This window comes from Lasiosphaeria miniovina (genome assembly GCF_030549165.1).
Source record: "Lasiosphaeria miniovina strain SMH2392-1A chromosome Unknown B0T26scaffold_1, whole genome shotgun sequence".
NCBI lineage: Eukaryota > Fungi > Ascomycota > Sordariomycetes > Sordariales > Lasiosphaeriaceae > Lasiosphaeria > Lasiosphaeria miniovina.
In genome coordinates this window covers 999,622-1,021,097 of record NW_026848220.1, presented here as the reverse complement: position 1 = coordinate 1,021,097, position 21,476 = coordinate 999,622, and the positions used below count along the sequence as shown (strand labels likewise).

At 53.0% G+C, this 21,476-nt stretch overlaps 6 protein-coding genes across 6 annotated transcripts; 3 read left to right on the top strand and 3 right to left on the bottom strand.

Annotated features, from left to right (window-relative positions):
- Window positions 1-767: 767 nt before the first annotated feature.
- Window positions 768-3,344, bottom strand: B0T26DRAFT_669632 (uncharacterized protein; the record flags this gene model as incomplete). The annotated part of the gene is made up of 8 exons (XM_060439081.1): window positions 768-1,010; window positions 1,078-1,361; window positions 1,417-1,772; window positions 1,848-2,128; window positions 2,191-2,341; window positions 2,400-2,447; window positions 2,514-2,849; window positions 2,917-3,344. The coding sequence occupies 8 exons, from the start codon at window positions 3,342-3,344 to the stop codon at window positions 768-770; spliced, it is 2,127 nt and encodes a 708-aa protein (XP_060302081.1).
- A 751-nt stretch (window positions 3,345-4,095) lies between these two features.
- On the top strand, window positions 4,096-4,919 carry B0T26DRAFT_745273 (uncharacterized protein; the record flags this gene model as incomplete). Its single annotated transcript, XM_060444543.1, has 3 exons — window positions 4,096-4,474; window positions 4,557-4,741; window positions 4,809-4,919. The coding sequence occupies 3 exons, from the start codon at window positions 4,096-4,098 to the stop codon at window positions 4,917-4,919; spliced, it is 675 nt and encodes a 224-aa protein (XP_060302080.1).
- Window positions 4,920-4,997: 78 nt separating this feature from the next.
- B0T26DRAFT_7198 (uncharacterized protein) lies at window positions 4,998-5,686 on the bottom strand. Its single transcript, XM_060442441.1, has one exon. It carries the CDS (start codon window positions 5,436-5,438, stop codon window positions 5,076-5,078), a length of 363 nt encoding a protein of 120 aa, XP_060302079.1. The 5' UTR covers window positions 5,439-5,686; the 3' UTR covers window positions 4,998-5,075.
- Window positions 5,687-5,915: 229 nt separating this feature from the next.
- B0T26DRAFT_7180 (uncharacterized protein) lies at window positions 5,916-6,937 on the bottom strand. The gene has a single exon (XM_060442354.1). It carries the CDS (start codon window positions 6,716-6,718, stop codon window positions 6,110-6,112), a length of 609 nt encoding a protein of 202 aa, XP_060302078.1. The 5' UTR covers window positions 6,719-6,937; the 3' UTR covers window positions 5,916-6,109.
- Window positions 6,938-8,017, top strand: B0T26DRAFT_7173 (uncharacterized protein). Its single transcript, XM_060442323.1, has 2 exons — window positions 6,938-7,529; window positions 7,655-8,017. The coding sequence occupies exons 1-2, from the start codon at window positions 7,156-7,158 to the stop codon at window positions 7,884-7,886; spliced, it is 606 nt and encodes a 201-aa protein (XP_060302077.1). The 5' UTR covers window positions 6,938-7,155; the 3' UTR covers window positions 7,887-8,017.
- A 3,614-nt stretch (window positions 8,018-11,631) lies between these two features.
- On the top strand, window positions 11,632-14,352 carry B0T26DRAFT_736186 (uncharacterized protein; the record flags this gene model as incomplete). Its single annotated transcript, XM_060443300.1, has 2 exons — window positions 11,632-12,013; window positions 12,206-14,352. The coding sequence occupies 2 exons, from the start codon at window positions 11,632-11,634 to the stop codon at window positions 14,350-14,352; spliced, it is 2,529 nt and encodes an 842-aa protein (XP_060302076.1).
- Window positions 14,353-21,476: the final 7,124 nt, after the last annotated feature.

Below are 21,476 nucleotides of genomic sequence, written 5' to 3'. Positions count from 1 at the left end.
GGCTTTGAAATATCGGCTCTGCTATTAGAGCTCAGCGCCGATAAAATTACCACCCTTACAGCCAAAGTTGCTTCCTCATCTGGCTACACTGCTCTAATACTCTGGTAACTACGTCAACATCGCCAACGTCGATATACTTTAACCGGGGCATTAAAAAGTATCTATACCGCTCTTCTGTTATTCAATCTCATGTTGGCTACAGTCTACTAGCAACTTTTTTTTATTTAAACGTGTCATCGGGCTAATCTTTTTGACGATGTTTTCTCTAAATGGCAAGTTACACTCCCTAATTGTTTGTGGCGCTTGAATTCTGGTTCTAGCCTCTTTGAAGGCATAGATTGAAAAACTAGCCGGCAAGATCATCTCTCTAGGACGAAAGACTAAAACGAGGGGCACCGGGCGTTGACCTCGGTGTACCCTTGAGATGTTAGCAAGTCTAGAGCCATCCTTCGTGTCACTAACGATGACCCAGCAATTTTTGTAAAGCAGGGCAGGGATTCTCTCCCACCGGCAGACGACCGCCGCTCGCTGTCCGTCAAAGAACCCTCGCTCTTCGCCAGACATTCTAGCCGTCAGAGACGCCGACGACACGCCTTCGGGCAGTTTAGATAGTCCTAGAGCCAAGACGACGATTAGAAGCAATAGAATGATACATTACTTCTTGCCCTTATTCCGGTCTTCAGTGATTGTAATTATACCACTGTGAGTAGATTGCCTTGTTCAGGTGGTCAACTACTAGCTCAGCGACATCGGCAACTTCCTTCCCCCTAACCCGGTTTCCTGCCGCTAGGGACAGGGACGGGATTATGGCGACCGCCGTCGCGGTTTTTGACTGGCTTGTCAGAGACCTGTGAGACCGCGGTCTCGATCATCCGCACGTCCGTCGAGAATCTCACCGGCAGCGGGCGTTGCCCATCGAGCCTCTGCCTGGCGTAATTAACGGTAGGGTTCAGTTGCAAGCACCTCTTGAACGAATCTAGCGAGTCATCTAGTTGATGCGCAGTGTCGTACTAGCAGCACATTATTCTTCAGTCAGCATTTGAAATAATTATGTGTGTGAGAGGTGACGAAACGCACCAACACGCCGAGATTGAACCAGAACTCCCAGCGCAGCGGGTCGGCGCGGAGCGCGTTGGCGAGCAGGTATAGGCAGTCTTTCCAGTCGTGGGCGTCGTAGTAGAGCAGCGCGATCGAGTTGAAGTAGTCGGGCGAGGGGGACCCGACCACGCACTCGACATATGGCTCGGCAGACGAGCCGGGGCCCGAGCCCGAGCCTGAGCCGTCGTCGCTGTAATATCCCACATCGCAGCAGTGACAGCTGAGAAAGTAGTCAGACTGGGACCCCACCGTCCAGTGCAGGTCTGTTTGCTATCAGCATCTTGCCAAGAGAGATATGTTGTCGGTGATATTACCCACCGTGGAACTCAGAAGCCCTGACGGAAAATGGCAGAGCACGCAGCGTCTCTGACTGCCGGACAATGACCCACCACCCGGCAAACCTCCTGGTGCTCGGGTCGGCCCTGTCCTGCGAGTACAGCGCCCAGGGCTGTTTCATGTTTTTGAGCGGCTCTTTGGGCGTGAAGGTTTCGACTCGGCGGGGGGATGTCGGTGTTTCATACGGGGCCTTGACAGCAAGCTCTGAGAGGGAACGGTTCATAGTCCCCGTGGTAACGGGCGGTGAGTCGGGCGCGAGGTTCATGCCTACTTTTTCTAGGAGAGTGACAAGGTTTTCGTGCCCTTGCTCCGTGACCTTCAGCCTTCCGCAGTCAGTGCTATAGCACCGAAGTGTGGCGCGTCCGACATTAGCAGAGATAATAAATGAAAAGAAAAGACGCGATATCAATGACTTGACTTGCCAGTTATCGTCGTTACTCTTGTCAGACTCCCGCTGCGGCGAGCCCGAGCAGCGCGAGAACGAGCACAAGTCGGGAGCCATTTGCGTCGACAGCTCGGGAACCAGCGTTGTCTGCTCAATGTGCAGGCCGGGCTTGATGACTCTCTCCCAGCGATGGCGAAAGATGTTCGAGTGCGAGCCCGCGACTCGGAGGGTGAAGCGGTTGGCCAGGACTCCCTGAAACCCCGGGCGGTCGTTCCTGAAGACAATAACTCGGAGCATCTCTTTGAAGGTCTGGAAAACGGTTAGTTAGCCGGGGTGCTTGTAAACCGAGGTCCAGAAGAACTTGAACTCACCTCCCACTGTTCACAGAGCTGGAATGGCAGCGCCCAGCTTTCGCCGAGCGCGTCGTCAAATCTTATAAACTGAATGCTCAGCTGGAGGGGGACACGATTCACCGCCTGAGTGAGACGTTGAATGTTGTTCTGAATGTCGAGCAACGTTGACCTGCGCATTGAACATCGTCAGCTAATTGATGGCTGGAGTATGAGGTAGACCAGCATACGTATTCTGAGTAACCACCCGCAAGACATTTGCCGACGAATCGACCAGGCTAGCAAATATTAGCAAACTCGTGAAAAATGCATACCTCAGCCAGAATCTCTTGCTCGGCACTTACACCAGCACGAGCGAGAACAGCCGAGTGAGCCCAGCGCGCAGCCCGGTCGTCAGTCCCCTGCTCAGCGCTATCACTTGGTCTAGCGAGCTGGTCACCGACTGTAGATTTGCTTGAACGCCACTGAAGTTGTCCTCCATCCTGGTGAACTGCTCCGCCGTCGCCGCGCTGGTCTCGACGACGAAGCGCTTCAGGTCGGCCACGGCGCTAGGGGCAACGGTGGCGGCGTGAGTGGTAACGTCGCGGAGCAGGTCGACCTGTCGAGCGACCGAGGATAAGCTGTTGGAGTGGCTTTCGGACGCGTTTCTGAGCTCGGGCGCCATGCGTTGGATCTGGTTCCTGAATTGTAGTGTGTGAGCTAGCTTCTTATAAGGCGCACGTTGGCGTTCAGTGGTCCACTGCCTACAGCTGCAGTGTGCCCTGGAGGATGTTAATGGCCAGCATCTTTGACTGCAGGATCTTGCGGAGCTCGTCGACGTCCTTTTTCCCAACCATGGACCAGTTCAAGCGGGCGCCGATGGACTGGAGAGTCGGCGTCGTTACGCGGAATGGGCCTAGATCCTTCTCGAGGCCGTGCATTTTGGCGAGGAAGTTTTGGAGTGACTGGCTGCAGTGCAGGGATATGGCGCGGAGTCGGTCGACGATTTCGTGATCGGCTGCGTGTGTAGGTTCGATGGAGAGGAGCGTCTGGATGGTGCGGCTGTGCATCTCCAGCTCGGCGAGCAGTTGCTGGAAATGCCGGGGGGCGCCGTGGTAGCTTCGGATCTCGGCGATTATCCTCTCCAAGAGGCTGAGAATGGCGACGACATCGCCGACAGGGAAGCCGAGACTCATGGCGGGGGCGCTAACCGGAACAGGGACTCGTATATGCGATTGTGTAGATGCTGGTACCCTACCAAGTTGCGGGTCTTGCCGAGCGCAGCGGCTAGTTTGAGATTAACTCCAACGAATATCGGGACTCCAACGAATATCGGGACTCCAACGAAATTCGGGAAGGACGGGAATTTCAGTCGGGGAAAGCTCCAGAACGCATGCAGCCTTTCATTGTGACTCAGACCCAGATCGAGGCTAGGAGCTTCGACGCAGATAAGGCGAAATACGATATCGCGCTGCAGAAGGATGCGCCACAGCCTCGGGACGTCCAACGACAGCTCAGCACAACGGGCCAATCAACGAGCGGTTAACTCCTTACATGGCCGGCTCCAAACGGCCCGGAGTCTTGGACGTCACACAAGTGGATAAATCCGAGGCTTTATTCCGACGGCCACTGGGCGTGGCATTCATAATCCCGACATTGGGGAAACCCGCCAGATTCTTCCGTATTACATATTCACCAGCACCACCCCATGCCAAATTGGCCAGACCACTTTGCACTGGCGTGTTGTCAAGCGCCGACCTAATTAATTACACCGACAACGGCCTAGGGCTTACATGCGAGAAAGCATTGCTTTACTTACCTGCAATAAAGCAGGACATTCTGCCGTTTCTTCTTCTTTCCCACCACTTTGCGTGACATCCGACATCCGGCCACTGCTCAAATTTGCTGAAAAGTCATTACTCATTTCTTCCAACACCGAACGCAAGCATGACTCTCCGATGCGGGCTGCTCCTCGTGCGGTCCAAGATCACGGACGCGGCGCTCACGCCTGTGGTGTTCCGGCAGTGGTACGAGCAGGTGCACATCCCGCACCTGCTGGGTACGGGCAAGATCCCCGCGAGCGCCCGCTACACGCTCTCCTCTTCGTCGCCGCCGCCAGAGGACGGACAGGAGCCGACGCGCCCGTACCTCGCCGTCTACCCGGTCACCGACCTTGACTGGCTCAAGACCCCTGACTGTTCCTTCTTCAAGATCCCGCTGCACGACGAACTGCTGCCGAATGCGAGCAAGTTCGTCTACGACGTGGCCGCCTTCGACGCGCGCTTCTTTGAGCGTGTTGTTGGCGTCGAGAGCAGGGTCGTGAGAGGTACGTCTTACATGAGCAAACCTGTTTGTGTGGTAATCAAGGCGGCAACTAGCTGACACGCGATGCGCGGAATCTTAACCAGGCCCGGCGAAGCATCTGATCATAGTGTTGATTAGCTTGGAGGCTGCGGGGCAGCAGGAGCCGGAGTCGCTGCTGCACGCCTCGCTTCCGGTCGGCGAGCCGGACCGGTCGACGCTGTTCAAGTTCGAATTCGCGCCGGGAGCCAAGGAAGGCTCGGCGGAGAAGCTTGCCGGATACGTGGCGGTTGTAAGTGTCTTTGTGGCTTTCTCTCTCATACTCCACGATTTGACTAACTCTCCCCTTTCCCGTCTAGCACGAGTTCACGATGCTCCCAGGTGGTGTCACGGGTGCGAAGCAGGCAGGCTTTGAGTCCGCCACGTACAACTTCCTGAGCAGTTTTGGAGACATTGAAATAAAGATTTAGTAGTCAAATACAAGTTTGGACCGAGAGCTTTGAAAACTGGCTGCTACGAAAAGCTTCAACTACTACCCGTCCGCTGTCCTGTTTCACGGATCTTGTGAAGGCTTATCGTGAATTCGTCGCCGCCTCCTAGCCATCGAAGACTAGCGGACTGATCGTTTAGGCTCCTTCTTGGTCACTATCCACATCCCCATGATGCCCACGGCTCCGATTGCTGCTCCGCCCGCCCACCTGTAAGACCCATGTCAGCGCTGATCCGAGTGGATTCAACCCCGAGCCGGCTTTCGGAAGGATGGCATACCAGTTGTAAGGGTTCTTCTGGGGTCCCGGGGGCTCTGAGCCATTTGGGCCGCCTAAGCTGTCGTTCTTGGTGGCGAGGTCGGGCGCATTTCCTTTGTCGTAGGTCACGCTTCTCGTCAGGGGCAGCAGGGCGATTCTTGCGGGTGCCAGGGCGGTTCTTGTGGCCCGGAGGGCCGTGACGGTTCTGACTGCAGACATGATGTTTGATGCGGAGTGCAACATGATGTTTGATGCGGAGTGCACTTTTGCGGATTCAGGGGTAAAGCAAATCCAATGTTGCCTGGAAAGCTGGGGCACAGTGTTGAAATGTAGGGGTGTCCTGGTTGTTATTCACTGGCCTGGATCAAATACGGGATGACGCATGATGACGCAGGAGACCGAGCCCGACTCCACCGTGCAGCTAGGAACCGCACTGTGGACTTTAACCTGCGAACGAACTTGTGCACGACTGCAGGCGGTGATTGAAACTGGAGGCCGGTCGAAATAAGACAGACCTACGCTTAGAGTAACAAATTCGAAATTTCCCGGATCTATGGCTAGAGGAGTGAGAATCTTGTCTCACGGTCTGTCGAGCTGGCAGTTTCTTAGTTTGGCAATCAAGCCTTGGAGCGGGTAGGGATGTGGGGCGAGCTGTCATTAACGGCAAGTGTAAGCGCTGCGAAAATTGAGGCAGGAACTAATTCTGCCTCTCCTGCCTCTAGCTTCACACGTTCCTGCCTCTAACTTCACACGTTCATGCCTCTAGCTTCACACATTCATGCCTCTAGCTTCACACGTTCCTGCCTCCAGCTCGTTCCTGCCTCCAGCTCCACACGTTCCTGCCTCAGGTCGCCTCACTTTTCAACAAATCCCTCGCAATGAGTGTCTGCCTTCGACCGCCCTGCGAGCATCCTTCAATCACGCTTTGACACCGCAGTGCTGCCGCAGCTCTGTCTCCGGATGGGAGCCTTCATTGGGCAATGGAGCTGGGCGTTGAACGCGCAATTGGGCAGTGCCGATAAGCTCGGAGCCCAGTCCCAATGGTGATTGGCTTTGCCAAAGTTGAGGCAGGAGACCTGCATGTCCGTCGCCCAATCGACGTCTGAAGCGCTGAGGCAGTCTTGCATGTGGCTGCATGGCTGCATGGCTGCATGCCGATACCCTCCAACTCGAAAGAGGGGCGAGAAGGATGCCTGACGTGCCGCTTCGGCAGCGGGCATGACATTATTTAGGTCTCGCCAATTCCACACGCTGGAAGCATTGTCGAGCAGAACTCGATCACCACCACACACCATATCCACGTCTGGATCCCAGGCTCTGCGGGGTCTGGGGACGGTAACTTCAGGCTCTGTACGTTTGCTCCCCTTCTTTTGCCCAAGCAAAGCTGTGGGCCTTGACCAGGTGCTGATTCCCCAATTGCAGCTTCCATCCATCTCGAGGTGTGCCGGCGGGGGCACGCGGTGTCCTCGCCAGTCACCCCATTTCGAATCAATGGCCCAGTGATCAAGCGGTAGAGCTTCCATTGCTGCCAATAGGGGCAACCCTCGGCACAGTATCTCAGTTTTCGGGGTTCTGTGATCCCGTGTCGGGTGTTCCCTGGGTTGGCAGCGATGGAGTCTTTTCCAGTTTCGACCACTTTGGATGTGAAGGAGTGGGCGGGGAGTTCCAAGGACTTGAGACGCACGACAACCATTTCGATTCAAGCCCGAGGGATCAATCGAAGGCACTGGGACTTCTACTCGGCCCCTCCCTCACATCGGCGGATGAACACTTTCAACTCAATAATTTTCAACACTTTCACTCCCAGTGCGCCCAACGCTCTCACACGTGTTGGCATTGTGGTGGCCATGCTCAGCCACCAGTCGACAACCCGAGCGCACTTACACTACCACAACAGGCCCCAGCCAACGACCTACTTGGCCGCTGGCCTTTTCCGCCTGTCCCGGATACGACTTCGTTCATGGGTGCAGGCTCATATACTTCGACACTCGGACTCAGCATCGAGGAGTCTTATCCACAACTCGGTCTACCTAACGGCAACGCTGACTTCACTATCCTACTCGGGTTGAGCCTAGGAGAGGTTAGCGTCTTCGACTTTTTGCCGGAAGACCCCGCTGGACAGCAACTGCACGCTGGTTTTGGGAGTGTGGGACTCGAGACAATGGGATTCAGCACGCAAATGATATCACCAAAAGTCGACCTTGTGCCAAGCAGCTCGTCAGGTTCAACGGCGTCGCCCAGTCATGATGAGTCTGCTATCCTCTCACCAAGGCCAGGCCGAGAGAGCAAGTTTAGGTGTTGTGGCGGCTCTTTCAAGAACAAAGCCGGACTCAGGTTAGTTATTTACCCTACGTTTCCATTGTCTATACATCTGGCCCCCACCCATGAATCTTGATCCTCACCCAGCCTTTGACAAACCTTACTTGCCAGCATGTGAACCTTACTAACGCTACATGCAGCCGCCACAAGAATCGGTACCACAACAAGCGATTTCCCTGTCCGCACGAGACATGCACGGAAAAGCTGTTTGGTACTCTCCAGGACCGGAACCGTCATTTGGAGACACTGATACACCGAGGAAAGAAGCTCCAGTGTGACATTTGCGGAAAATATTTCGGCGGGAGGAAGGACAACCTGGGGCGGCATGTGAAGAAATGCCGTTCCAAATTAGAGCTTGTTAGGGCTAAGTAGTCCTGGCAGGCATTGTGCAGGTGGGGGCAACCACGGGCTTCACTGGGCTCTCCGACCACGAATACGTGTAAACGTATTTACTAGTAGGTTTGCATCGGTTGCCCCCCTCCCTGCCTCGACGAGAAGGAATGAGGTAAACATTCCGCCATGTGTAAACCCCGAGCATGGCCTGTAACCTTCGCGCCCACGACTGCAGCGCAAAGGCACAGTGAGAACTTGTCGAGGAGATCAGGGTAAATTGGCCAGATGCAGCCTACTCGATTACACGCGTTGGTCGAAGAGAGCCATTGTATATATGAAGCTCGTTGGTTGCGTGGAGAGCCAATAGGGCTCTCTACAATTCCCTTGGTCTTTGACTTTCTTGTGCCAAAAATGTGTGCCACGTGATAAACCGTGATCGTTTCGAAATGAATATTGACATGGCCTGTTTTTGCCTTGCCTTTTCAATGCTGGGTTTATAAATCTCACGTGGCTGCCTGTAAGAGCTAGACATGCTTCCTTTAGATATTCATATTTTGCGGACCGTCTCGGGTTCATGGCAACGGCCTAGATATGCGCAGCCCCCATCGTGTTCTCGTTGCAAACAGCACGTCCACCAGAGCTCCAATATGCTCCACATCGCCTCTTCCTTGCTGATGTCCTCCCCGTTCCTGGCCATCATGGCCGCGAGCGGCTCTAACTTTCCTGTGTAACAGTGGATTAGTCTTGTAGTAGTCATGAACTGAAGTTGTACTTGTACCTGCGGGTGGTACAACAACTCCGCTGTATACCCATGGAATTACCTCTATAGTCTCGCCCGACAACTTTTTCTGTCCGAGTCCGTATTAGTCGCAGATCCTGAGCAAGTGGTGAGCCGCACTGAGGGCCGCCTGAGCCGAGGTGAGCCCAAGGAATTTGCCCCGGCTATGCTTTCCGTGACCATAAATGGGCCGGTGTGCTTGCAAGGACAATCCTGGCCCCAGTTTTGGGACACCTGCCCCCTGACCGTAACGGTCGCGTTGCTTCGCCACGCAACTGCCGTTTCTCTTTTCTATCCGAAAAATCACTGTTATGGGTCAATTGAGGAATGGAGTGAGAAGAGACATATCAAGTAGCTGTAGTATTGTAAACCAACAAAGAAGAGAGCCGGAGAAACAGCGCGGTATATTAACTGTCCGATCGACTAAAGCTGATGGATTTGAGCTCCATGACTGTAGACTTTGACATTTGACGCAATCCTCCAGATAAGGGGACGGTAAAACAGCGCCCCGCCGGCGCCCTAAAACAGGGCGCAGCCCACTGTAGCAAGCAGGACTCTGCTGCTTGTTGGGCCTGTGCTCGGCAGCACCGTCATCTGCAAACCTTATCGCTTACCTATCTAGTCTGGTTATGGAGCCCAGCCGCCCTTTTTGGAATCAACAACCTTACCACCCCATTATTGGGATGCTCATCAGTGAACCCTTCATGCTGCAAGCACAAGCCAATGCAGTCTGGCACAAGCCAATGCAGTCTGGCAGTCGCACTGACGAGCCGCCCCCAACTCACAATTCTCTCGCCATCAGTACAGTGATTGCATCGTCCTTGGTCTACCGTGGACCGTCTTACATAGACCTACAGCATACCAACCCTCTATATCCTAGGCAGTAGTTCTTGCCATACTATGTAGCGTAGGTTAGCCGTAGGGTTGAATCTGCCAGTTGTGCGGGGAGAGGGGTCGTTGGGTCACAGCAAGATGAGGGGTTAGGGTTGGTAAGTTGTTCAACTGAAGCCTGCCTTCCGCTCTCTGGCTCGGCCAGAGAGCTATAGCTATACCATTATCTACCACTGCTGGTGTTACGGCCTGCACCCAGGGGGCTAAGACAGGTCGCCGGTGTGCGTCGCAGCAACCGTGCAAGGCGACACCGAGAAGTAGGATATCAGATAGCTGAGGGCCGAAGCAAGCACTCGCAGACAGAAGAGTAGCACTGTCACTGTAGGCCGTAGTCACTACAGTGCACGACTAGGTTTCGTACAGTAGGACACAAGAACAATGATATTGCTTGCGTGAGGAACTAAGATTCCTCGCGCCATCGCGGCTAGGATGATGGTATCTATATTAGGCTAGCCGGAGGTAACTCGTACCCTTGGTAGTGGCATTTAATCAGTGGGCGACCGATCAATCCCAACTGATCATTCCCTTGCTCAGTAGTAATCTCCTGCTCAGTGGTGGTCTCCTGCTCAGTGGTAGTCTCCTGCCCAGTGACTGATTGTTCGGGTCCACTGAGCAATTTCTTATTGGCCAGGAATGACAGTGCATATGGGCATTCGCACGGCATTCCGCACCGTCCTTCCTGCGGGGGATTTGTCGGGCCGCACCGGCCCAAGTGACGACCTGAGGGGCCGTCACACCTGACTGATGACTGAACCGGACCGCGTACGGAATACATGTGGCTTATTGGCACAGGGCCAAGACCGATCTGACGATAAGGTCAGCTTATCAAGTACATAGGATTGAGCGCCTGCTAGGCGCTCGGAAATTTATATTTAGCGCTCAGTTATTCAGAACGTAAACAATTTTACCGCCAATAAAAAGGAGACACGATGCGAGGGTATTGAAACAATTGGTTCATGACAGGCGATAATAAGCGCGCGCGAGATGTACCTGGAAGAGGCCGCTATCAGAGGCTGCCTGTCCGCGGTCAAGACATGTCGTTTGGCTATGCAGATAACCCAGCGATTCCGAGCCTGGCATATCATCTGAACCGCCGTGCATCTCAACACGAGGCATTTCGGCTCACTTTCACCGTCTTCTGTACACACGGCGAGAGTCTAGGTTCAGAAGATCCTCTCCTTTATTGCTTACTCGAGAGATCTGGAGAAATGGACGACAAACCATTGTGCCTGCTAGCATTAGGTAAGCCCATGTACCGAATTTGCCGTCGTTGCTCAATCATTGACAGCCGCAGACGGCGGGGGCATCCGCGGGCTCTCGCAGCTCGTGATCCTCGACGAGATTATGAATTGGATCAAATACGACCTTGATGTAGACGAAGATCTTCTCCCGGCAGATTTCTTTGACCTTATCGGCGGTACATCTACAGGAGGGTAAGGTCACGAGTGCTTGTCTGGGTCACAGCTAATCCCGGTCTTGTCACAGCCTGATTGCGCTGTTACTGGGACGTTTGCGCCGATCGGTACCGCAGGCCAGGAAGGAATACGTCCGCATTGCGGAGGAAGTCTTCTCCCTTCCAAGGTACCTCAAAAAAAACACGTTTGACGGCCGGAAGCTAGAAGAGGCTGTAAAGCGGCTCCTGGGGAAAGATCGCAGTGGAGAAAAAATGTTGGAGAGAGGTGGCAGCTGCAAAGTGTATGTATTTGGAGCCTCTTGCCTGAGCGACCAGCTGATCCGTCTGTCCCAAGGTTTGTCTGCGCCGTGCCGCAGCAAGACGTCAAGGCTCGAGCCGGGCCCCGGCTGTTCAGGACGTATAAGGTGCGCGAGAACGCTTCGTTCAACTGCACGATCTGGGAGGCATGCCGCGCAACTTCGGCGGCACCTTCGTACTTCGAACCCATCAAAATAGGCGACGACGGCGAGCAGGAGACGTTCGTGGATGGCGCACTCGGCTACAACAACCCCATCGAACTAGTGTTGGAGGAGGCCAGGTGCATCTTCCCAGGCCGGAAGGTTGCCTGTACCGTCAGCATTGGAACCGGCGTCGCTACCGTCATCAACCTTTCAGACTCGCCAAAGACGAGCCCGGTCAAGCTAATCAATGCGCTCAAGAAAATGACAACCGAGTCAGACACGACAGCGGAGAAGACACATCGGCGCTTTCAATACGTTCAGGATACGTGTTTCCGCTTCACCGTCGATCGTGGCCTCCCAGGTATCGGGCTGGAAGAGTGGAAAGAACTATCCCATGTGCGGACCGTCACCACTGAATATCTTAATCAACACATAATATCCGAACAGGTCAATAAAGTTGTTAGGGCATTGCTTGCATCCAAGATTGTCGGCCAAGAAGGCTCGAACAGATTAATTCGGCTTTCGGCCGTCGGCTCAGACGAGCCGGGGGCGCCGCAGGGTCTACCTCGGACACTAGATTGGCGACCGAAGGAAGGTTCTATCCCTGACTTTCACTACGTTACTGAGCAACTGGCATCTCATGGTATGTGGCTCTGAATTAATCCAGCTCGAGCCTCACCCTGAAACTAATTCCTAATAGTCGTCGGATTTCTCTCACAGCGCCACTGGATCGTCCCTTTTGACCGCAACGATGACTTTGTCGGGCGTGGTGAGGAATTAGAACAGCTCCTGGCGACGATCCCACCGGAGTCTCATAAAGACAAGTGCCAATTAGTCGCCCTCGAGGGTCTCGGGGGCATCGGAAAAACTCAGATTGCTCTCGAGGCGATCTTTCGGGTCCGCGATGCACATCCAGGATGCAGCATCTTTTGGGTCCCAGCCATCGATAGCACCACTTTTGAGAATGCATACCGTAAGATCGGCCAAGAGCTCAAGGTTGCGGGGATCGGCGAAGATAAGGCCGACGTCAAGACCCTCGTCAAGGCTGCACTGAACAGCGAAGATTCCGGCAGCTGGCTTTTAGTTGTCGATAACGCGGACGACACCGACCTGCTCTTCGGCGACACGTCTCTTGCTGACCATCTCCCATCCAGCCATAAAGGTTCCATCCTATTCACAACACGAAATCACGAAGTTGTCCGAAGGCTCAGTATCCGGCAAGCGAATCGCATCTGCGTGACCACAATGAGCAGAGACGAAGCCTTTGATCTCCTGAAAAAACATCTAAGACCGGAGCAAATGAGTGACAATAAAAGCGCCACAGATTTGCTCGACTTTTTGGCCGATCTCCCGCTTGCTATCAAGCAGGCATCCGCCTATATGGATCAGACAGGGATAACGACAATGCGGTATCTAGAACACTGTCGGTCGAGCGATGCCGATCTAACCAAGCTCCTGGGAAAGGATTTTGAAGATAAAGGCCGGTACAAGAGCACCCAAAATCCAGTTGCAACGACATGGCTGGTTTCATTCCACCATATATCCCGGGACAACCACCTCTCCGCCCAATACATGAAGTTCATGTCATTTCTCTCTGAGAAAGATATCCCGAGAGATCTATTGCCTCCAGGTGACGGCGAATTGGAGATGGACGAAGCGATTGGTCTATTGAAAGCGTATGCTTTTATCAGCGAACGAGCGGGCCAAAGTTCGTACGATATACATAGACTTGTGCGACTGGCGATGCGCAACTGGCTAGCCAACGAAGCAAAGTTGAAGACATGTGTTACCACGGTGATTCAACGGCTTGCAGATATTTTTCCGTATCCCAGATATAGGAACAGAGGTGTATGGATGAGATATCTTCCGCATACCTTCACAGTATTAGAGCTTGAAGGTGATTCGACAGATGACGCTACCAAGTCAAACCTTCTTTATAACCTCGCGACTGCGGTGTGGAGTCTGGGCAACTACAAGCAAGCCGAGCAGCTGTACCGGCGGACGCTTGCACTACGCACAAAGGTGGCTGGTGCGCAGCATCCCGACACGCTCCGGAGTATGCATGGACTCGCGAACGCGGCGTGGAGTCAGGGCAAGCACAAGGAAGCCGAGCAGCTGTACCGGCAGACGCTCGCGCAGTGGACAGAAGTGCTGGGCGCGCGGCATTGCGACACGCTTCTGACCATGAATAACCTCGCGAACGCGGTGCGGGATCAGGGCAACTACAAGGAGGCTGCGCGGCTGTACCGGCAAACACTTACACTACGGACAATAATACTGGGCGAGCAGCATCCGATCACACTCCGGAGCATGCATGGACTCGCGAACGCGGTGCGGGATGAAGGCAACTATAAGGAAGCCGAGCAGCTGCACCGGCAGACGCTCGCGCTGCGGAGAGAAGTGCTGGGCCTGCAGCATCCCGACACGCTCCGGAGTGTGCATGGACTCGCGAACGCGGTGTGGGATCAGGGTAACTACCATGAGGCTGGGCAGCTGTACCAGCAGACGCTCGCGCTGCGGAGAGAAGTACTAGGCCTGCAGCATCTCGACACACTCCGGAGTATGCAAGGGGTCGCAAACGCGGTACGGAGTCAGGGCAACTACAGGGAGGCCGAGCAGTTATACCGACAGACGCTCGCGCTACGTACAAAAGTGCTAGGTACTAAGCACCCTGACACGCTCCTAAGTATACATGGACTTGCGAACGCGGTGTGTGATCAGGGCAAATACAAGGAGGCTGAGAAGCTATACCGGCAAACACTCGCATTACAAGCAGAAGTACTGGGCACACGGCATCCCGACACACTCCGGAGTATGCAAGGGGTCGCAAACGCGGTACGGAATCAGGGCAACTACAGGGAGGCCGAGCAGTTGTACCGACAGACGCTTGGACTACAGAAAGAAGTTCTAGGTATACAGCATCCTGATACACTCCGGACCATCTCCTTGTTACAGGCTGGGCCTAAAGAATCTGTAGACTAGTGTTGCGCGAGTGGCTCTGACTGCGGCAATGGTAGTTCATTGGGAACATGGACAAGGCTCCCCTGCTACGTAAGCTCCCTGGATAAGGGGTCTGAGCTTAGGACCATGAAAAGGGGTCTCTCCAGCCTTCAGCCGGCTTACCCTCTCTCTTCCTCAGGTAGATCAATCTAGTCTATTTCAGTACTTGTAACTGCTTGCCTTGACTACGTGACAACTAGACCAGCGTTCCGCATAACTTAAATAATAATCGTAACGTAATGTAAGTAAATCAGCCACACACTTAACTCAATTAGACCGTGAAAAAAATCCACCAAATCTGAGGGACGATTTGAGTTGATTCTAGTCAACCTTCGTCAATTTTCAGGACCACTTTGACCATTTCTTGGACAACCACTAGTCACCTCGGTCCCCATAAATTCTGATCCTAACTCCTTTGCTTGGCTGGGGATGCCATCCACGGAATGAATAGAACGGCACAGCAGAGCCTAAACTATGGTCAGATTATGTAATTAGATTTGAGCCATGCGTTGCGGCGTAGTTTATATTTAATAAACTACTGCAAATTCAGTTAGCTTGGTATAGCTGATTAAGAGAGGGGCGTGATACGTTTGTGACTGAGAGTGTAATCATGCTTACGACACCAGCCAGCTATAAACTGCTCCTAATAAACTATGATAGTCCCTTCCGCTAGATCTGGGTCGTCTTCTACGCTGTCGATGCTAAATGTAATATCTTTCATAAAGTCCTCCAAAGATTTGAGGTCACAAGCGTTGGTATCGGGGTAGTTTATACAGTGGCTAGAGAGATATAAGGTTAGGGGAATACATTAAAGACTTTGGGGGACTTACTCGTTCCACAGCTCAATCATGCGGCGGTATCTCTTAGTACCTTGTCTGTTGGCTTTTTGTGGACTGTTGAGTCGTCTATCCTATCTACGCAATTTTCCGAGCCCTTCTGTTTTCCCCGACGAAAGAACTCCTCAACGCTCTTCTTTCCAGGCATTGTAGACTATTAGGTACTGTACGGTACAGGGCTGATAATGGTTGAGAGTGGCGTGGGAAACAGTGGTGAGGTGTGGAAAAGTATTGAAGAGGGACGTGGTCAGTAATAAAGAACGGGGAGTTTGGCATGAGAAGTATGGATAAGAGGCACGAGGGAGGAAAACAATTCGGTAGTTGGTTGCGGCGAATTGAACTATTTATCTGGCCGAGCTGGGAGCAGAATGTCGCACGGTAGGCAGCAGGACAGATCCACGTGGGAATGGGCATAAGATGTAGCAACTATGAAACGGAATCCCAAAACGGTAAACAAATACGCTAGCTATGGAGCCTAATTCTTAGTCCCTGTATTGGTATTTTAGAAAGGGAGGTTTTTCTCAGAAATGAGACCCTCCCTGAGGGGGCCCAAAAAAGGTTTCTATGGAGTCGGGTAAAGTTGACAATTTTGTGCTTGTGTGAGTGAAGGGTAAGCAATGGTGAGCTGAAGCTGAGCCGAAGCTGAGTCGAGGGAAGCGAGCCTGATTTTAGACTGACCTGTCTTAGAGGAGGCCCACCTTTTTTTTTCGTAGCAGACTACTTAGATAGCTAATAGCTATGATAAAATGCCGACTTACCTGGATGATATCTGCACATGAGTATCTTCCCCTTATCGGAAGAGTTACCTGGATGATATCTGCACATGATTATCTTCCCCTTGTCGGAAGAGTTGATCGGAAAGTAGAACGGGACGTCGCCGCGCTTGCAGATCCGCACACTCCGTTTCTCCGTGGCTGGCGGTGGACTCCTCCCGGTCTTCTCGCGCGCTAATAAGCTGCGGGAAGGAAGGCGACTTGTGGCGTTGTTGCTTTGAGCATGTTTTTGCGTGGCAGCGGCTTTCGCTTCCGAGACCGCAAGAACATGCGGCTGAGAAGAGATTTCCTTGCAGAAACTCGTGGTGGCGAGTACGGAGGCGGACTGTCGTTCGCCCCAAGGCCGTGTACGGCGTTGTGGCTAGCTCCGTCCCTTAGCTGCAGTGACCTTAGGCACTGGCCGAAGAGGTGGGGAAATCATGATGAGGAGGTTGAAGATGGATAATTGGTGGGAAGCTAGGGTAATGGTTGCGGCTTTTTTATCTACGGATCGATTGTCTTGGTTGAGAAATGTAGGGTTTTCTTTTCACAAGAGGATGTGGAGAAAAGGAAAGGAATCTCAAAGAAGGATGGAAGGAGGAAATAATGAGAACAAGGACAAGGGGAGGAGGGGAGGAGGGGAGGTGTTGGCTTCGACACACAGATGGATTATCTTCAGAATTGATTGTCCCCCCCCCGCTCTCTGGCTTCGCCAGAGAGCCATTATTATAGATGGACATAGTGGCGAAGTAGATGGCAAATAATAATGCCCTTTCGATCAAACTTGCCACTCATTAGGCCACCAATGATGATAGGCCCGTATGTAGGCCTTGATGCCTACACATCCTTTTAGGCTCCATTCAGCTGGTACGATGTAGCCAATCCAACAGGAGGAGGGGGGGAGGGGGGGAGGGGAGGGGGAGGACATTGAAGGGAATAATAGGGGCTTGGCTAGACGATCATTTACCCTAAACTGGAATGAGATCACTATACCCCAACTCTACCACCATGCACACTTGCACTAGGTTTCGTGATTCCGCCGTCTTCCCCAAAAAATGATTCTTGTTGGAGGTTTCAAAAGGACGTATCCCAGCACAAGCTACCAATGATAACGATGCCCTGGTCGAGATCCCTTACGGCTCCATTGGCGAGATGCCTCCTCCATGGCTTACGACAAGATTGTGCGGTTGAGCGGAGGCGGATATTACCCGCTTCGACAAGACATCTCTCAACTTCTTCAAGCCGAAGCCTGCAAACTCCGCCCTCAAAGGGCGAAGATACAAAGGTGCGTGTTATTCTAGACTGGTGTCACGGCAAGCGCCAAGACAACCGGTTGAGGGGCACGTGCAAGGAACCCCAGCTGGGCTGCACCAAAGGTGGGGTCTGAGTGGCCCGTGCCGCAACCCCCCACGTGACTCGAGGACCAACCCTACTTCCCCGAGCCCCGCACAGGATTTGGAATCTTCTTTCCTTTTTCTTTCTTTAGCTTTAAATTTTACGAATACAGCGACATTAGTGCAGCCTTGCCTCATTTAGTTGACTGTGCGGTGACAACTGGGTAATTTCCGGAAACCCAGCCCCGTCGAACACGAGTAGCGTTATACTAACGCCCACATGTAGAAAGACCCCTAGCCAAGCAATATCAAAGAACCCCTTCCGCTGAAAATGAAGTCGCAAGCCGAACTGGACAAGGAGCTGCAGCTTCTTAGTGCTGGTGACTCGTGTAACGCCGCTGCCTTTAACGGGGATTGGGCGAGATGTCGGCAGCGATATCTGGTAAAACAGGGCGACAAGGTGCTTGCCATGAGAGAGGAAATATTACCATGGCTATCTCCCTGCTTCGGGGCCTTGAAAACCGATACGCGATCTGTTTCCGAAGAAACTGATTCGTCTAGTCGTCCGACTTGCTGGAACAACCTTCCTGCGGCGAGTCTTAGTACTGGAGATGACGAACTCGCGACAAAACCTGCGAATGAAGAGCGGTGAGCTGCTTAAAACGAGAGCCTAGTACTCGTAACAGCTAGCTTTCTGTGGCGAGGTCGGCTCATGTAAAGAGGCCAAGGGGTATGCGCTCCGGGGTGAAGGCTCCAGAATAGGCAGGCGCTTGAAACGAGACCCTTCGTAAAGCAACCTTCCTGCGGCGAGTCCTGATACTAGTGATGCCGCCGAACCCCCTTGCGACGAAAGCCTTGTAGAAAGAAACCGCAAACTGCTCGAAACGAGAGCCTGTCGTAACAGCTAGCTTCCGGCGGCGAGACCTAATAAACCGAACAGCGGGATCCATGCATCGACAACCTGGAATAGCGTAATAGCTGAACCCTTCCGACAAGACCTGGTAAATCGAAACGGCGGGCGTGCTTGCAACGAGACCTGGTAAATCGAGGCGGGACGGCGTCGGCGGCTGGCGATTTGTGGTGGAAGGGTATGTTCTTGAAAACGAGGGCGGTATGCAAGAACTCAGTGCCAGTGTCACGGGGAGAATCGGCTCGCCGTCGTCGTCCAGTCCCTCGTCGTCGTCAGGTAGTCCCGAATACTCGTCGGCCGGGGTCCGTCCCAGACCGGCGTAGAGGGGCGCGGGGAATCGGGAGTATCGTCCCCCGGAAATCGCGCCGATTACAATGATTTGCTGACGGGTCCGAAGACCCGGCTCGCCCGGTCTCTCTCTCGCTCTCTTGCATCGTGACTGCTGCGAACGTACATGTTAGCAAATTGGCCGAGCCCTCTTTTTGCGGAATCGGACAAAAGGAATACTTACTTGGATTCGAAGTTGTTTCTGACTAATGCGCTCGAGATGTTAGCACAATTTCTGGACCATTCGCGGCGTTGGACGAGTACTTACATTAATCCGAAGCTGTTTTCGTTAATTCGAAAAAAGAGGTTCACGAAACACAAGAAAGCAGAAATTGGCAGATAAGCAGCAGGCTTCGGCGGGGAGCATCGCGAGGAGGGCATGTTCGGACGAAAACGCTGCGTCGAAAGGCAGGCAAAACAGGCAGGTACGCGGGCCCTTCGCGGCGGGTAGCCTGCCTCACCTTGACTTCAGACTGGCCACCGCACAAGAAACGGTCTGATTTACAGGCATATTACACATTTCAAAGGCAGACTAGCTATCAATGACGTGGCCAGACTAGCTATTAATGACCTGGCCAGATGTGACGGACAGGCACCGGACGGCGTTCCAGCAATGGATACTTGGCATAAAGGTATACGAGAACATTGTGCTTTTAATTTACGGACTGAGAGGTATGCTATTATCCTAAGAGGCTGCTCTGGTGCAAGAAGAGCCTGTCCAGCCATCTACCATCCGTACAATCTATCTGCGTTGTGGCTGTCAGCTGCGGCATCTTCAAGCTTCGTCGTTAAGGCGTACAGACCGAACCGTGTGCAAAAACATCGATACGACAATGAGTTTTCGTGTCCCAGTACAAGTACTAACCTCATTGCCGTGGCTTAGCGGCACCGCATTGTCATTTTCAAAAGGGAAGGAGTCAAATGTGAAGCACTTCGAGTACAATCGAGAAGAACTTGAAGGTCGATTAAAAAAATGCCCGACGGCTTACGCGCACCAAAGACATAACACCTGCACACAATGTACAGCACTGCCATGGTCTACGTTATCTAGAGAAGACATAGAGTAATCGCCTAGGAGCCTGGGGCCGCAGTGCTGTATTTATTCTAGACATGGAAAATAAAATGGAGCGTCCGGCGATCTGCCCGAAGCGAGCGCTCGAGTGACGAATGCCAGGGCAAGCTCTTCTCAAATATGTGCCTCCTGGCGGGGATAGGGTAGGAAAGGGAATGCCGGATTTGAGAGAGGAAGGGCGCCGTAGGGGCATGAGAATAAATCTAAGAGTTGGATACCCTCTCTAGGCGCCGCGGTGGGCCCCGCTAGCCCGGCATTGGATGACGGAGAACAATAGGCAACGTCAATAACTGGAGTGAAAGTATCGTGAGGGAGAAGGTTTTTAGGAGGCCGTTGGCTTTCGTAGGCGAATAAACCCACGGCAGACCGAGGACCCGGGGTTTCCTTTCTTCTTTCCTGACACTCAAAAAAAAACCAAGACTCGCTCCACGGAGCAGAACCAGCAGCAGTAGCAGGAAAATCAACAGCAGCAGCAGCAGCATCAACAGCAACGGCATCAGCAACAGCAACAGCAACAGCAACAGTATGTGTGCCTCTTTTCTGTTATCCACTATCCTCTCCACCGCGTCCTTTCCCTTGCCGTCACCGTATGCACATGCGTGGGTTTGGAGGGGCGTTTTTTTTTGTGGGGGGGGGGGGGGGGGGGGGGCTGGGCGTACAGGGTAGAGATGGGAGGAGGGTGGGGAGACGGTGGCTGTCTTCTTTGTTTTATTATTGTATTAATATTAATATCACCTTTCCTTCCCTCATAACAGAAACGTAAATGCTTTCCGTGATTCTCACAAGTATAGCACGCGGACGGTTTTAGTCTAGGCAGGCCTAATTTAGGGAGAAAACCACACGGAATGTGCAGATAACGACAGCTAGAAGAAGCTTACCAGGTCGCGACTTGCGATTGTCGTGTCTCATGTACGATGCGCCGTACTTTTCCAAGACTCCGAGTTCTGATGAGTTGGTGCGATTTTCCGCCTCCTAGCGTTCTCGTTGCTGCATGTCGCCAGGGCTGTCCTAGAAGGTCGTCAGGACGACGGCATTGTCCATATTGTTGTCGCTGGTAAGCTCGCGGAATATTTTCAAGTTCTGTGTTGCCCGCGATGGAAGTTGACAGCGCATTGAATTGTCTGCCTAAATCCGGTCTAGGGATACATGAATGAAGGCCTTCTTATACTTCAAGAAAAGGATGAAAGAAAACACCGTTCAGCCGTACAGGGTGCATTCGAAGTTCAGCCATACAGGGTTTATTTTGAAGCTTAGCTGGCTGTGGCTTGAAATGTGGCTCAGAGTGGCTCAGATCCAGGCGACATTCTGCCTGTTGCTACCCCTGAATCGATTCGCAGTCATGATTTGGATGTACACGAGACCCGTGAGCTTGGTGCCATTCTCCATCTGTACCCGAAGAAAGTTGGCAACGCGGTCGAGGATTTCAAGGTCGGACAAGTCGCCGTCGTCGAACCCGGGGATGGCAATCAAAACAACTTCCTGGCCGCGGACGGTGCACTCGTATAGAGACTCCTAGTAGTTATTGTGGAACATGAACATGATCAAGCGGTAGAGGGGAGCCAAGTGCGTCCAATCAGACGCAAAGTTATTTCACATATAGTAACAACCCGTACTGAATAAATTCCTACGCAATCTGGTATCTGTCCTTTAACGGTACCCCGAGACGAGAGAATTCAGGGCTGGCTAAATGTTCTGACGAGCAGCAATAGGAGCGGTAGCTGGCCCCCTGCCAGGTTTGCTCGACACCAGCTTATTCGCTCGACAGTCATAGCATCGCCAAGAAACAGGTCGACGGGAGCTGCGGACATTTAAATGTATAAAATGCTGCCGGAAAGCTCGACAAATGCTCTAATTAGTGCCTCGATAAGACAACCC